General features: G+C 38.8%; 1 protein-coding gene across 7 annotated transcripts in view; it reads right to left on the bottom strand.

Annotated features, from left to right (window-relative positions):
• LIN52 (lin-52 DREAM MuvB core complex component) overlaps positions 1–16692 on the bottom strand; it is a 118132-nt gene extending 101440 nt beyond the window's left edge. For 2 of the 7 annotated variants that reach the window (XM_049706789.1, XM_033402239.2), the window contains exons 1-5: positions 16388–16689; positions 11114–11188; positions 9284–9321; positions 5675–5741; positions 3684–3767 (exon numbers count right to left, since the gene is read on the bottom strand). In XM_049706789.1, coding sequence (XP_049562746.1) covers positions 3684–3767; positions 5675–5741; positions 9284–9321; positions 11114–11188; positions 16388–16418 — 295 coding nt within the window. In that variant the 5' untranslated portion in view covers positions 16419–16689. Of the gene's footprint in view, positions 1–52; positions 2721–3683; positions 3768–5674; positions 5742–9283; positions 9322–11113; positions 11189–16387 lie in introns of those variants that run through there. The other 5 variants (XM_033402322.2, XR_004475805.2, XM_033402116.2 and 2 more) reach the window with 5 other exon arrangements.
• Between the last annotated feature and the right edge of the window lie 91 nt (positions 16693–16783).

The raw sequence follows: 16783 nt of genomic DNA, 5'->3' as shown, positions 1-16783 counted from the left end.
GGACAAAAAAAAGATCTTGTTTTTATGCAAATACACTATATACAATAAAACAAAGAGTTTGTATCCAAGAAGTCCACTCCATATCAATGTGATTCTTTCCAACTCTAAATTTAAAAACTATTTTCTGTATGTCAGCTAATTGTTATGATTGGGGAAAATAACAATCAGTAGCAAAGCACTGCTACAGAAGTTGAAAGAAGGTTGAATTTTGACTAGGAAATAATTTTGAAAACTCTCAGCTGTGCTCATGGAACTCATCTGGCAGAATTTTGGTTCCATGCTTAAGGTGACTAAGCTAGGTGACCTCAAACCCCTACCTCCAAAGCCTTAAGTTTCAGAAATATAAATACTTAAAAATAATAATGATTTTAACTGTGTGGATTAAAAACTGAAACAAACCACACCAAGTTTTTGATTCTGTGGAAAGACATTAACACAGATTTATTGATGCTCAGAGAACCGACTCATTATTCTAAAAACTGATAAAGAGAAAGAATCATTCATCCAGTAAGAACAGCTTTCAAGGTAATAAATAATACATAGTTGATAAGATAAAGTTCTTTACAGAAAAATTCTAGCTAATAAGAAGGAATGACAGAATTAGTGTATTACCATTTCTCAACCTATAATAAAATAGTGAATTTAGGCAGTTTTCAAAGGCTGCTAAAACTCTGGGTGTAAGGCTGATGAAGAATTTTACAATGAATAATAGATGAGGCTAGCAATACCTTTATCAATGAATTAATCTTAACATCACAAAGAGAGACAAGCAGACACGATGTACCCTTCTATAGGATGTATACAACACCATTTATGAAATACTCTTGCCAAATTGAAAATAAAAATAAAAATCAATCCTGTATTTGTGTGAGCTTCTAGATCTAGTTACTGGGAAATAAAAAGGGATAGATGGACATATTAAGCACTACCACAGGGATGTAAGCAAAAAAATCCAGAATGTGGAAAATTCTACAGAACAAATAACAATAAATGGCAAAGGAAAATAAACGGGAGGTGGAACTCTGACAGATTAAGAGACTTAAGAAACATATCAAATACAGTACCTTATTTAAATCCTGATTCAAACCAATCAACTATATAAAGACAATTATGAGTCAACCAGGAAATCTGAATCCTGATTGGCTATCTGATGATATTAAGCAAGTATATTAAAATTTTTTAGGCACAATAATGGAATTGCAGAGAGAGAGAATAAGGATTGAGAGAGAGAGAGAAAGAGAGAGTCCTTGTATTTTGGACTCACATATGAAGTTATTTGGTAGTGAGACGATATGATGCCTGAGATTTGCTTTTAAGTAATTATGTAGGTTGGTATAAGTGAAACAGATTGGCCATATGCTAACTATTGAAGCCAAGTCATAAGTATATGAGGTCAATATTCTACTCTCTCTCCTTCGGTATATGTTTAAAATTTTCCATAATAAAAAGTGGGGAAAAAATACTTCATTATCTTTCTCAGTAGGAAAATAGAAAAAGAAAAACTAATCAGAGGAAATTTAGTAATTTTATCTACAACAAACTAGAGACAACACTGTTGAAAAACACATTTGGTAATATAGCATCTTCTTTATATAATGAGCATAAAACTTTATTTCGTAAGAAAAATTGACACAGAGATAAAGGATTGATCGCTGTGATCATTACAGCATGTATTATCCAGAGCTAAAAACAGAATCAAGTTCTATACTGTACAAGCCTCACATTCATGAATTTAATAATCACAGGGTTTTCATTATAAACCCTTGAGGTCCATGACATACACGGTAATCAGTAATTTTGCCAAGACATAAACGTTAATCACGAGAAATAAATGACTAGTACACAGGGGAGTTAGGTAACAATGAGTGAACCTAGCAGACCACCTAGCAACCATACCTCAAAGCAGTTTTTTGTTCTCTGCTCCTTGATTCATGAAGTGATTAAAAAATGTTTTCTTGGTAAAAGAATGTCACCTGCTAATGACAGTAATGGAAATAAAGAAAATATAAAGAGGACTAAGGAAGTGTTGTCTATTAGTCAAAAATTAGAAGTTTTAAACTATATTTTAAAGTGAAATGTTGAATTTGGTAGTAAAATCAATGATGTGGACAAACCCACTATATGCTCTATAAACAAGAGAAACAATTTGTGAAACTATTGTTGGGATTGTGCTAATCAGTACAAAACTTGCAGTTCTGAAGAAAGTTATAAGCTATAGTAGCCTCTCAAAATTGTGCATTTATGAAGGTCTCTGGAGGTACCTATCCAAGGAGAACAAAGTTCTAACCACTCTAATTATGTTGAGTATTTCTTTCAATTACAAAATGAAAATTTTCTACAATTCCTTTTCCAGTTTTATAATGAATACAGTATGGAAAGAGATATAGTTTCTAAAGAAATAATTTTAAACTAAAAGAATGGACAGTAGACAGGAATAGATGAGAACTTTAAAAGCATTACTCATGCTAGATTATGTTCTTGGTCTGTTATATAACCCTTCCTTTGGGGAAGCAATCCTCCCCTATTGCATTCCACATGATTTGAGTCAGACTAACCATTCCAACCTGCCTCTGCAGCCAGGCCCCAGGCCTGGCCCATCTCGGTGCTCTTTGCTATTTGGCCAAAGGACTGGTTCCAGGATAGATATGTGAGCCAAGATGGAACAGTCAGAGTCCTCCCCAGGACCTTTCTTCTGGAATGTTCAGAAAAGATGTTCTTTCCTTTGGGATTACAAGATTTAAAGACATGAACTGGAGTTCCTACTGGCCACCTTCCCCAGTGCTAGATCAAAGAAGAATAATAACTCATGAGTGAAGCAGAGCTTTGAGATGCAAAACTCAAAAAGTAAGAACAAGAGCACATTCCAAAGACATTATTAAGAGTCATGGATCTGGGGAGGGATGGACTGGGAGTTCGGGATTAGTAGATGCAAACTACTACATTTAGAATGGATAAACAAGGTCCTACTGTATAGCACAGGGAGCTATATCAAATCTCCTGAGATAAACCATAATGGAAAAGAACATAAAAAAGAATGTATATACATGTATAACTGAGTCACTTTGCTGCACAGCAGAAATTACTACAACATTGTAAATCAACTATACTTCAGGGACTTCCCTGGTGGTCCAGTGGCTAAGACTCCCCACTCCCAATGCAGGGGACCCGGGTTCGATCCCTGGTCAGGGAACTAGATCCCAAATGCCACAACTAAGAGTTCACATGCCGCAACTAAAGATCCCACATGCCACAACGAAGAACCTGCGTGCCACAACTAAGACCTGGCACAGCTAAATAAATAAATAATATTTTTAAAAAACTATACTTCAATAAAAAGTAAATAAATAATGAGTCATGGCTCTAGAGATGCTCAAAGCTATTTCTACTCCTAGAATTTTGATTTATGTGAATAAAATCCTTCTTTTGCTTAAGCTAGTTTGACGACATTCTATCACTTAAAACTCTAAGAGTTTCCAATATATTTTCATTGTACGGCGAAAAACAACTTGTAACCTAGTAAACTCAGTAATTATTCCAGCACACTCTATCATAAGTGGCATACTTTTGATTACAATGGCTTCTTACCTTTAAAACACCTAATAAAGATACTTTCTGAATTATGACAGAACTCATCACGAAATATACAACATGCAACCCTGAATAAATGTGATCTGGGTACTCACACTCATCCAGCCCCAACTGATAGGCCAGGTTCTGAAGGCCTCGTACCTTCTCCATCAAATTAGCTGTGGTGAGGCTCCCCAGTTCTGAAACAGAATCATTTATTTCATTAACATTTCTTTCCACTGCTTTCTAGTAACAACTCATTCAGGTTGCAAATCCTTGTTATAAATGTTTTCAAGTTTAATTCCTATAGAAAAATAGAAAATGGATTCATCTCTTCTCATCCAATCATTCCCCCTACACACACACACACACATACCAGTGAATTTTCCACCACTGCAAAATGCCTCAGATGAGCTTACCCACTTAATGAGAAGAGAGTCATCATAGACACAATAGCAAATTATGTGTTTTATCCTGAGGATCCTTTTATTACATTCATTTTGCCAATCACACAAAATGAATACACCATTAAAATATGAAACTTGTGATCCGACACAGAATTGAGAAAGCCTACAGACAGATCTCTGTCTCACTGTCATTTACAAGTCCTCATTATTCCAATTAATAAAACAGCAATAAAACACTCTTCCCTATTTCCCTAAGTTTAGAAAACAAAGACTAAATATTAATCCAAACTTTACCTTCAAATCAAATTCCTATAAAAATTTTTACGTTTACCAGATAAGAAGACAGTATACTTAAAATAAAAACTTACTTTCTGAGATTTTCCTTTAAATAGCACCCAATTCCTTTTAGGTTTTAGACATAGGTCAATTTGCATGAAACATAATGCTCTGATCCCTTACTAAAACTTTAAAGTTTCCTTAGAAAATACATGCTGATGGGATATTATATAAATGTCTGTTTGGAACATTACAACAATGAACCCGAGATGCCCTTGAGACTTAATTTTCCCTTGGCTGGAGGAGGGGATCTGCTTTTAAGCATTTCATGCAGAAGAATGAATTACTTCTGAAATCAAATAGAGGTGTTATTTTCTGCAACTTATCATGCCACACTCATTATCTATATCTGGCATAAGTAGGCTTTCTTGATCTGTTCAGCTGCTTAAATAGCTTAAGAATCCCAGATTTTTTACCTTAACTTCAGTCTATTACTTCACAACCATCATGAATCTTATCACCAGAAGGATGATAAAAAAATTAAATAAAGTAGAGCAAAATCAAGGAAAATTAATGTTTTTTAATTTAAATTTCAACTTTGTGGTTGAGTTCCAAGTCATTTATCAGACAACAATATTCACTACTTACAGTATTCTTTATGAGAGAAATTGATGAGCTAGAAAGAACTAAAAGACAGCTCTTAACCCACTAAGGGGCTGTCAGCTAATAGTCCTGGCAGCAATATATGGCAGTAAATCCTAAATAAAGCACTTGTGTTATAGCGGTAAGAGACTAGTCTTAAAAAGATCATGGTTTGCAGCTTTGCTGGTGGCGCAGTGGTTGAGAGTCTGCCTGCTAATGCAGGGGAGGCGGGTTCGTGCCCCGATCCGGGAAGATTCCACATGCCGCGGAGCGGCTGGGCCCGTGAGCCACGGCCACTGAGCCTGCGCGTCCTGAGCCTGTGCTCCGCAACGGGAGAGGCCACAACAGTGAGAGGCCCGAGGAAAAAAAAAAAAAAAAAAGATCAGGGTTTAAATTTTAACTCTTTCTAATAAACCTTGGTTAAGTTAACCTCCGAAATTTAGATATCATACCTAACTCACAGGACCTGTATAAGAATTAAATAAGAAAATTTATGTGAGAGCTTTTACTTAACTCTAAGCATCATACAAAATAAAGTTAATATTAAAGGAATTTAGCAGCAGAAGAAATCATTATTACTGAGTCTTGAATTGGCAGGATTTCTACACATGGAAAAGTAGAGAAGGGCATTTAGACATGAAGAACCATGAATAAGGATGGTTAAATAGGCAATTTGAAGCCAAGAATACTGGTAAGGGAATAATGAGAGAAAAATTGGAATGGTAGTTTGTTGAGGAGCATAAATGTCAGGTTAAAGGTTAAATGTCACCAGCACTGCTTACCTTTCAACATGTCGATATCGTCACGTTCTATTTCAGCCATCCATTTGGGTGGAGAGCTAGTAATAGGCTGTCAGAAAATAAGAATATATCCATTCAGATATACGCAAAGTATGAAGAGACCCTACTCTTCTTTCTTATAAGAAAAGGAGTTTTTCACACAGCCTTTAGGTTGTTTGAAAATACTGGCAAATTATAATTTCAAAGACCTTGATTTCTCCAGGTTCAGATATGGCCTACAAATAAAACCCTTAGAAAATAATACTGCTCATCTTTAAAAGCTGGTTTTAAAGAAATGATCTTGGAAGAATTAGGTCTGACCACTGTTACTGTTGTATGCATAAAAGATTGGTACAGTTGTGAAAGAAATTACTTGAAATTCAGTACTGGTGAAAGCCTCCAACTGAACTGTTTGAAACAATAATCAGGAAGTAACATTCTCTGGCAGAGGAGAAGATTCAAAGAAGAACCAAAAATGAGAAAATCTTCAATCTGAATGAGAGAAGATTGGAATGATCATTACTTGAAATTTCATTTTATTGTAAACATTTCAGAAAACTTTAGAATTTTAAGTTTCTTTTCATTTCTGAAAGTGAACTTACAAAACATGAAAGAGAACCCATTCTTGGAATAGCTTTGGAGTAACAGTTTTCAATCCTGGTTGCACATGAGAATCATCTGTGTAACTATAAAAAATACAGACAACTAGGCCATAACCCAGATGTACTGATTTAGAATATCAGGGTCTGGGAGAGGGTCCCATGGAAAGAATGGAGCAAGGGCATTACATATGTATTTTTTATTATTTATTTATTTTTATTTTTTTTTGCGGTACGCGGGCCTCTCACTGTTGTGGCCTCCCGTCGTGGAGCACAGGCTCCGGACGCGCAGGATCAGTGGCCATGGCTCAGGGGCCCAGCCGCTCCGCGGCATGTGGGATCTTCTCGGACGGGGGCACAAACCCGTGTCCTCTGCATCGGCAGGCGGACTCTCAACCACTGCGCCACCAGGGAAGCCCTCTTTTTCTTTTTTTTTAATTGAAGTATAACTGCCATATAACATTATATTAGTTTCCGGTGTATAGCATAATAATTCAGTATTTGTGTAAATTGTGAAATGATTGCCACAATAAGTCCAGTTAACATCTATCACAATACATGGCTACAAAAATTTTTTTCTTATGATGAGAACTTTTAAGATCTATTCTCTTAGCAACTTTCAAATATGCAATACAGTATTACTAACTATAGTCACCATGCTGTACATTACAAATCCAGGACTTATTTATTCCTTTTCCTTTTTTAAAAATTAACATTTATTTGGCACTCTGTGACAAGCAGAACACTTTATATGCATCATGTCATTTAATTTCCAAATCAACCCTATGAAACAGGTATTATTATCCTCCTCATTTTACAAATTAAAAAAAAACAGATGTATAGGAAGATTATAAATCACTTGCCTCAGGTCACAAAGCTATTGGAGCCAGGATTCAAAACCCATGAAGTCTGAGTTCAAAAACCACTACTCTATACTACCTCACCTTGAAGGCTCTAGGTCAAATTCACCACTTCTACTCCAGCAGGGAATCGGACTATACCAGGGGATCTTAACCTGGGGCCCTGGGATGGCCCTGAACCCCTAGAAACAAAACTCAATATATATGTGCATACTTCTAGGGAAAAAGTGTAGATATTTAATCAGATTTTCAAAAAACACCATGCTCTAATAAAAGTTTTCAAAAAACCACTTATTTATATTTACAACTTAAAGTACTTAGTTGTAACGCATATAATTAACTAAACTAAAAATTCATTATGAATGAGAATTTAAGAAAAATAAATCAGGTACTTTCTACTCAATCTACTAGATAAAATCTGATCTAATAATAATAGCTACAATGTACTGTTTATTAGTTCTTGGCAGTATGCAAAGTGTTTTACATGCATTATGGCATTTTATACTAAGTTCTATGAGGTACTTTCAGATGAGAAAACTAAGGCTCAAAAATGTTAGGAGGGCTTCCCTGGTGGCGCAGTGGTTGAGAGTCCGCCTGCCGATGCAGGGGACACTTGTTCGTGCCCCGGTCCGGGAGGATCCCACATGCCGCGGAGCGGCTGGGCCCGTGAGCCGTGGCCGCTGAGCCTGTGCGTCCAGAGCCTGTGCTCCGCAACGGGAGAGGCCACAGCAGTGACAGGCCCGCGTACCGCAAAAAAAAAAAAATGTTAGGAAACTTGCTCATGTCACAGATAGTAAAGTAGCAGATTCAGGACTCAAATCCAAGTGTGTCTGACTCCAAAGCCCTATGCTATCCTGTACACCTCATGCTCAGGCCTTCCTGGACACTAAAGTGGGACACTCCAGCTTTCATACAACCCTAGCTCCTGAAAAAAATGAAAGAGGCTACAAAGTCAGACTCCCTTTGAACAAACATGCTCATAGGACCTGAAAGCCACAGGCCCAGAAGAAGGGCCTTAATATTTAACTCAGCACCTTTAACCCTATTAATGAGTGGAGAATGCTAAGCATATGGTAAGGTACTAAGAGAGTTATATTACAAATCCCCAATTTGATACTAGAAAGAGCATTAGCTTTGGAATCAGACAGATCTGTGCTCAAATCCTGGCCTGTCACTCACTAGGACTTGGGCAAGTAACTTAACTTCCAAGTTTCTCTGTCAGTCAGTGCTTTTAACTTTGGGCACAAATGCTTTTAGGTCTGGTATAATGAATATGGATGCTAGTAATTAGACTTACGGGCTCAAAGCCTGGTTCTGCTATTTACAGCCTATGATCTTGGGTAACCTACTTAACCTCTTTGTGTCTATTTCTTTGTCTGTAAAATAGGGATAATAATAGTACCTATACCTCATATGTTTATTCTTTTTCTGTTTTTTTTTTTGGCTGCACCATGCAGCTTGCAGGATCTTAGTTCCCCAATCAGGGATTGAACCTGGGGCCACTGGCAGTGAAAGTGCCGAGTCCTAACCACTGGACTGCCAGGGAAGTCCCCCTCACATGGTTTTGTAAACACTAAATAATGTACGTAAAGTACTTAGAACAGTGCCTGGCATATGGTATGCATCATGCACGTGCTAGCTAATATTATAATCATCATATTTTCCTGGTTGTGGGAATATATAAGAGAACATATTTAGAGCATCTAGCACAATGTCTGCTGTCCTGGAAACGGAAAAGTTGTGGCTCTAATGAATGTCTTCCTTCAGTTTCTGACGAGCCACTGAGAAATTTCAAAATCCTCTAGGGAGGTATAAGTTAAAGTCATAATGCATCACATAAACAAAAGAGAAAAGCTTCAAAATCATAGTTTGGCCAAAAAGAATACTGGCATTACATTAAATATTTCAACTGCCTTACCTTAAAATCTTTTAAGCTGAGAGAAGAGGCTAATAGTCAAAGGTCAAAATATCAAAATAGAGCATGAACATCATTAACATGATGATAATATAAACAGATTTCCAGGGCTGTGGTTACAAAATATTTTGAAGGCTATGACATTATTCTTGAAAATAAAGAAATAAGAGATAGTTGAGATTTTACCCAGAAGCAAAATGTTGGGAAAACTTCATTAGGTAAGTAAGATATTACTTACGCTTTTGAAGGAAGCTGCAAATTCAGCAACACCTGGTACTAAAAAGAAAAAGCACAACATTAGTCATTCAGTAAACATTTTAGTGTCTCTTACATAGAGGATTCAAATGAGAAAACAGCCTTGTCTTCCAGGAGTTTATAGTCTGGAAGAAGAGACAGAGTAAATCAATAACTATAACATTTTTTAAGTGCTTCAAGAAAAATACCAGTTGCTGTGGGAGGACAAAAAATGAAAATCTAAATCAGACTGAGGAGGCAGGAAAAGTTTCTCAGAGAAAATAATGCCTCAACTGAACTTCAAAGGATCAGGAGTTAGCTGAATAAGACGGTGGTGAGATCTAATATCTCTTACCAAAAATTTAAAATTTCCTTTTTAGGTATGCTATTCTATCAATCCAATTGTTTATTTAAATATCTCACAGAAAGAGTCATATTAAAAAAGAGAAAAATAAAAATCAGGTATTTAAAAATAAGGTTCAACCTCACTAATAAAGAAATATAAACTAAAAATAATGAATATCAGTAACATCCAATACTGGCTAGTATGTAAGGAAATGGGTACTCCCATCCACAGTCATCCTCTTCCATATGCACAAAGATATATGTGCAAGGATATACATTGTTAAATTGTTTGTAACATCAAAACTTGGATATAACTTAGGTTTCCATATAGGGTATGAATACATAAGCTATAGTAGATCTATACAATGAAATATTTTTAAAAAATGAAGTAAGTCTATACCTATCAACCTGGAAAGATCCATTAATAAGTTACTAGGTAGAATATGTTAAGCTGTAGATCACTGTACATATGACTTCATCATAACAAAACAAAAAACTCTCTATACACTTAAAATATTTATTTGCCTATCTGCGTAAGCATTTAAAAAAAAAAGGTCCAAAATATCAGTACTAAACTATAACAGCAGTTAACTTTATCAGAATACTTAAAGGAAGTAAGGAATTACTTTATGCATCTCGTATTGTCTGACACATTACAGATGAAGTTTAAAAATAATAATTTTTTTTTTTTTTTTTTTTGCAGTACGCGGGCCTCTCATTGTGTGGCCTCTCCCGTTGCGGAGCACAGGCTCCGGATGCGCAGGCTCAGCGGCCATGGCTCACGGGCCCAGCCGCTCTGCGGCATGTGGGATCTTCCCGGACCGGGGCACGAACCCGTGTCCCCTGCAACGGCAGGCGGACTCTCAACCACTGCGCCGCCAGGGAAGCCCAAAAATAATTATTTTTTAAAGGCTCTCTATCATTTCCTGAGTCACACTGTGTTCAGAAAAAATTAAACTACCAAAGAGCTATTCTTAACACCAGACCACAGAATTCAGTCTCTTCCTTTGAAGTAAAATTAAAATTTTAATCACTACAGCTAAATGATAACTCTTCAAAAATCTCCCTCAAAGTAGCACTGGTTTTCCTGCATTGATTTTTGAGCTGCTGCTTTTTTTTTTAAATTAATTAATTAATTAATATTTATTTTTGGCTGCATTGGGTCTTTGTTGCTGCACACGGGTTTTCTCTAGTTGCGGCGAGCGGGGGCTACTCTTCATGGCGGTGCGCGGGCTTCTCACTGCAGTGGCTTCTCTTGTTGCGGAGCAAGGGCTCTAGGCACGTGGGCTTCAGTAGTTGTGGCATATGGGCTCTAGAGTGCAGGCTCAGTAGTTGCGGCTCACGGGCTTAGTTACTCGGCGGCACGTGGGATCTTCCTGGACCAGGGACTGAAACATGTCCCCTGCATTGGCAGGCAGACTCTTAACCACTGCACCACCAGGGAAATCACTCCTGCATTGATTTTGATATAAAGAAACCAAGAACTTACATTGCTCTGGCCAAAGATCTGGTGAAGCTCGGTCAAGTTTTTCAAAACTTAGCAAAGATGCTTCCAGATCTGCCCCTAGAACAAAACACTCAGATGAGCTAAGAAGATACAAAACACATTATTTTACATTTTATGACATATCAATCTCAAAGAACATAACAAACTGGAACACTCACTCACCTGGAAGTCTAGAGATTTGAGTTCTATGACTACTGATGCTACTGAGCCATGATGTTACACAAATAAGTCATTTCCCTCATCAAACCTTAATTTTCCCATCTCTAAAACAAGAACAATATTTTAGTGGGGTATTGGGAAAAATGAATGTCAACAAACCCATCTGCATCTTTACTCATACTCTTGAACTTTCCTCCCAATCAATGAAGTGTCCCTGCTCCCAAGAAAAACAAACTCCTCTGATAGGGCCCTGGATTCCATCTTCTCTTGCTTTGTCAAAGATGTGATCTTGAATAATCTCTTGCACAACCAGTTTCTACCTTTCTCTACTGGCTCAACTCAGCAAGTAAGCCTGCTCTGGAATTTACCTTCTTTGAAGATACTCTTCCTTGACCCCATGACTTCCTCACTCCTCCTTCACTGCAAAAGTTCTTGAGTTGTTCCTCCTGTCTCCACTTCCTCACCTTACATTCTCTCCTTAACCTACAACAAACAGGCTTCTGCCCCTACATGTGTGGAAACGGCTGTTGTCAAGATTATCTATCACCTATGTTGCTAAATCAAGCGGTCACTTCTCTGTTCTCTCTTATGTGACCTCTTTGCAGCACCCACCCGCTGACCACTCTCCTTCAAACACTCCACTTGCAGCTTCTATAAAACAATTATGCTGGTTTTTCTCCTTCCTCACTGACTCCATCAGTCTCCTCTTCCACTCAGGGCCCACCCTAGGCTGACTTCACTCCCTACCAAAAGTCTCCCAAAGAAATCTCATCTAGTCCCATAGCCTTTACGACCATTTATATGCCAATGACTTCATACTTCTACTTCCAGCCCTAATCTTTCCCCGGACTTTGGAGTTATATATCTAAGTGGCTACTTGACATCTCTCTCTATTAACATGTGTGAAAAACCATAATTCCCCAGTCTTCTCCATCTCAATAAATAGCACCACCATCAACTCCAGTTCTCAAACCAAAAACCCAGGTGTCATCCTTCATGCCTCCCTTTCCTTCACTCTTCCATAACCAACCCATTAGTAAGTCCAGTAGTTTGTCCCTCTAAAACACACCATGAAATCACATTAATTAAGCAAGGAACCATAGCTTCTCTCCTGGACTACTTCAATAGCCTCTTAATAGGTCTCCCTGCTTCCATTCTTACCCCTCCCCCTCCTGACCCCTAAATCTACACTCCACAAAGTAGCCAGACAGATTTTTTTTAAAATGTCAATCAGTTCACGCCACTCTCCAGCTTAAAGGACTTCTTCCCGGCTAAATTCATGAATGCACATCTATTGTGACCTATAAAATCCTACATGATCCAGCCCCTGCCTAATTCTTCAACACCATTTCCTCTCCATTCTTGCCCTGGTACACAGTAGGTGCTCAATATTAATGACAACAGTTAGGGACTTCCCTGGTGGCACAGTGGTTAAGACTCCATGCTCCCAATGCAGGGGGCCTGGGTTCAACCCTGGTCAGGGAACTAGATCCCACATGCATGCCACAACTAAGAGTTCGCATGCCACAACTAAGGAGTCCACCTGCCGCAATTAAGGAGCCCGCCTGCCACAACTAAGACCTGGCACAACCAAATAAACTAATTTAAAAAAAACAAAACGACAGCTAACATTTGTTGAGTACATATTGTGTGCTCGGTATACTAATTAGCTGCATAAATTGGTTGATTTAATGATATAAACAGTGGTTCTTAACGTTTTCTGGGTAAGCCACATTTTTGAAGATCTGAAAAAAAAAGCTATGGACTCACTCCCCAGAAAACATACATATTTATAAAATTTGTCAACATGTGCTTTTCTCTAAACTAAATTTTTTTCCCAAATATTCTAAGGGACCCCATGTTCATAGCAGGATTATTTACAATAGTCAAGACATGGGAACAACCTAAGTGTCCGTTGATGGATGAAGACATTGTGAAAATACACACACACACAATGGAATATTATTCGACCATATATAAATGAGGAAATCCTATCATTTGCAACAACCTGGATGGACCTTGAAGGCATTATGCTAAGTGAAATAAAACAGAGACAGAAAAATACTGTATGATCTCACTTATATGTGCAATCTAAAACAAGCAAACAAGTAAACTCATAGAAAAGAGATCACACTTGTGGTTACCAGAAGTGGGGGGTAAGAAGAGGGGTAATTGGAGGAAAGTGGTCAAAAGGTACAAACTTCCAGTCATAAGGTAAATAAGTACTAGGGGTGTAATGATGACTATAGCTAACACTGCTGTATGATATACAGGAAAGTTAAGAGAGCAAATCCTAAGAGTTTTCATCAAAAGGAGAAAAATTTTTTTCCTTTATTCTTCTTTCTTTTCTTTTTATTGTATCATTATGAGAAGATGGATGTTAGCTGAACCTATATATTTAAGTGAATTTCCAATAGCATTCTAATTGGGAAAGAACTCAACTCTAATAAATTGCCTAACTAAAGCATCCAAAAATGGCAACCAAAAAAAGCTGTGTGAAACACAAAATGCCAATTTTCAAATTCCCAAGGAATGTTACTGATGGAAAGTTCAACCATAACAAAATAAACTTATTGAGAGTAGGATCCAATAACCAACAAGTGTGACCCTATGATACCACAATCTGGGGCATAACTCAGACTCTACTGTGAGTGTTATTCTCATACATTAAGTAATTAATGGCTTTACTTAGATTTCAATTTTCTCCTTTTCAAAGATGTCCCAGCAATTTTAGCGTTAAAAAGAGAAACACTAGGGCTTCCCTGGTGGCTCAATGGTTGAGAGTCCGCCTGCCGATGCAGGGGACGCGGGTTCGTGCCACGGTCCGGGAGGAACCCACATGCCGCGGAGCAACCCACATGCCGCGGAGCGGCTAGGCCCGTAAGCCATGGCCGCTGAGCCTGCGCGTCCGGAGCCTGTGCTCCGCAACGGCTCACAACAGTGAGAGGCCAGCGTACCAAAAAAAAAAAAAAGAGAGGAACACTAAATGACCTAAACTTTTTTTCATAGCAAGATAATTTAATGGTGATAATTTTAAATCTTAAAGACAGAAACAGGTGGAACACTAAAAATAGAAGTGAGAGAGCTAGGCAGTGGAATATTTTAGGATAAGATACTTATTTAGAAGCTAAATTTAAGTTCAAAGTGCTCAACTTGATTTTGTCAGATTAAAAAGATTACAGGGAGAGGGTGAAGCTCTGTAAAAGATGAGCATGAAAAGTTTTAAAAATCTAGAGTGCACATTGAGTGAGAGTGGATATGGCCAGAAGACCAAAGGAAAAAAATACACTTCCAGTATTCTTCATGGCCAAAGAGAGGAAAAGAAGTTGAGGGAAGACAGGGGAAAAATCAAACATAAGGAACAAAACTTCTAAATATAAAGACAACTTAGTAATAAGCTAAAAATTTTAAGAGCAATTACTTCTACTTCTATCACTTGGCTGGTTTTTTTTAAAACTGTGGTAAATTATACATAAAATTTACCATTTTAATCAGTTTTAAGTGTACAGTTCAGTGGCATTAAGTACATTCACATTGTTGTGCAACCATCGTCACCATCCATCACCAGAACTTTTTCATCTTCTCAAACTGAAAGTCTGTACCCATTAAACAATAACTCCCCATTCCCTTGGTTGATTTTTTAAATGCCCTTTTTTTTTCCTGAGGGGGGGGGGAAAGGACATTTTAACAAGAGAGCACCCAGGCAAAATAATCTCTTTTGACTCCCAACACCCATAATTTCTTATACAGTATGTACCCGTGCTCAAAAAACTTAAGACTCAGTTAAACTTAAAACTAAGTAATTTATTATTTATGCATATATCTAATCAGTCTTTCAATAAACATGAATTGAAGGCCTACTGCTTGCCAGGCACTGTGCTAAGCCCTGGGATCCAACTATGAACAAGACAGACTTGGAATTTACAATCTGGTGTGAAAAAGGCAAAGTTAACATAATAACTATTCTGTAGATGAAGGTACAGAGAAAGTGAATAATGGTGAAGAAGGGCAACTCCAGATACTGTGTTCTGGGAAAGCCTCTCTGGGAGGTGACATTTAAATGAGACCTGAAACTGCAAAAGTGTTTACGTGTTTGATTAATCTTTTCCTTTCCCAAAGCACCTAGAATAACGCCTTTCATATAGTAGGATCTCAGTATAGCTTTCCTGGCCTCAATTTCCTCATTCCTGAAACGAACTTCCAAGATTCCTTCCAAACACAAAATACCTTTGTTTGACAGAAAACTAACTATCAGTGAAATGGACGCAGGGATGGAGGTGGTCGAAGTAAGAATTAAGTGAGTCCAGAAATGACTGCAAGGTCCTAACCCTAAAGCAGAACGGAGCGCCAAACCCTGTGGGTATACCAAAACCACTCAATTACTATCTGAGATGACTTGCCTCTTAGACAACATATAAGCAGAAATCGTTCATTCACTCAGACTTAAGAAACAACACATAAAGCAGAAGCTACAGAGGTTGAGACGTGTGCATGACTACGCTAAAAAGCTCAATTCTCATTTTCCTCGGGACTCTCACTGCGAGGGACCGAGAGGGTCTCTTCCTTAGCCGCCAGGGCAACGGTCCCAATCTAAGCAGACACGTTTCTCTTGCGGTTCAAACCCGGGATGAAGTCAGCCACCAACCCTAGCAAGCGCTTAAGAGAATCGTTCCGGATGCTCAAAAAGAGGAGAATCGACCCTTCAATGGGGCGCCCGGAGGAGAAAGCTACACTAAGGCGCCTCCTTTCCTCTGCAGTATGTCCTCCTCGGCCCTCAGCCTCACCCAAATGGGGCTTTAGCGTACTAAAGCGGACCAGGGCGGAGGACCAAGGCGACTCTCGTCCTTTTGCCCAGAAAGAGTCCCAAGCAGGTGCCCTCCTCCACCCGCCTGGTACATTGCAGAGAAACTGGGCACCTCCAGAGCCGCTGTGAAGAACCGGCGAACTGAAGATGCACCCACCTTCCATGGAAAAGAAGTGGAAGGGAAAGGAGAGCCCACGAAAGATATGTAAGTTCGAGGGGCAGACGGAGAGTGGAAGTTCCCAGGAGAACACAGAAGGAGGTTGCAGGCGAAGGGTCCCTAAACCGGCTCTTACCGTCTGTGGGAGACGCCATCTTCCAACCCATGTCACGTGACGTGGCCAACCGTCGGCGGGAAAGCAAGGATCCATAAACCACGCCCCCAAAGAGAAACCCTATCCCCAACACACGGCCTGGTCTAGTTTCCCCGCCCCATAGGGCAATGTTTCCATGGCTCAGCCCCCAGTGCTTGCCATACCCCCTCGCGCCGTGGGTGAGGCGGAGCTACTGCAAAATTCTTGCAGGATCTTATTTACTTTCTTCAGTGGGTGGGGCCGCGGTTGTGCCTGTGGCCAATCCCGGTTCTGGGTTCGGGGGCGGCTTCCCCGTGTGCTCAATATAGAGTACCCAAGTCAGGGGCGTCTTCCCTACCTCCGCCAACAGAATTTGTTGAGGTGGAGGGGGGGCGGCGA

Source organism: Orcinus orca, chromosome 2, assembly GCF_937001465.1.
Source record: "Orcinus orca chromosome 2, mOrcOrc1.1, whole genome shotgun sequence".
Taxonomy (NCBI): domain Eukaryota; kingdom Metazoa; phylum Chordata; class Mammalia; order Artiodactyla; family Delphinidae; genus Orcinus; species Orcinus orca.
This window is presented reverse-complemented; position numbering and strand designations above follow the sequence as displayed.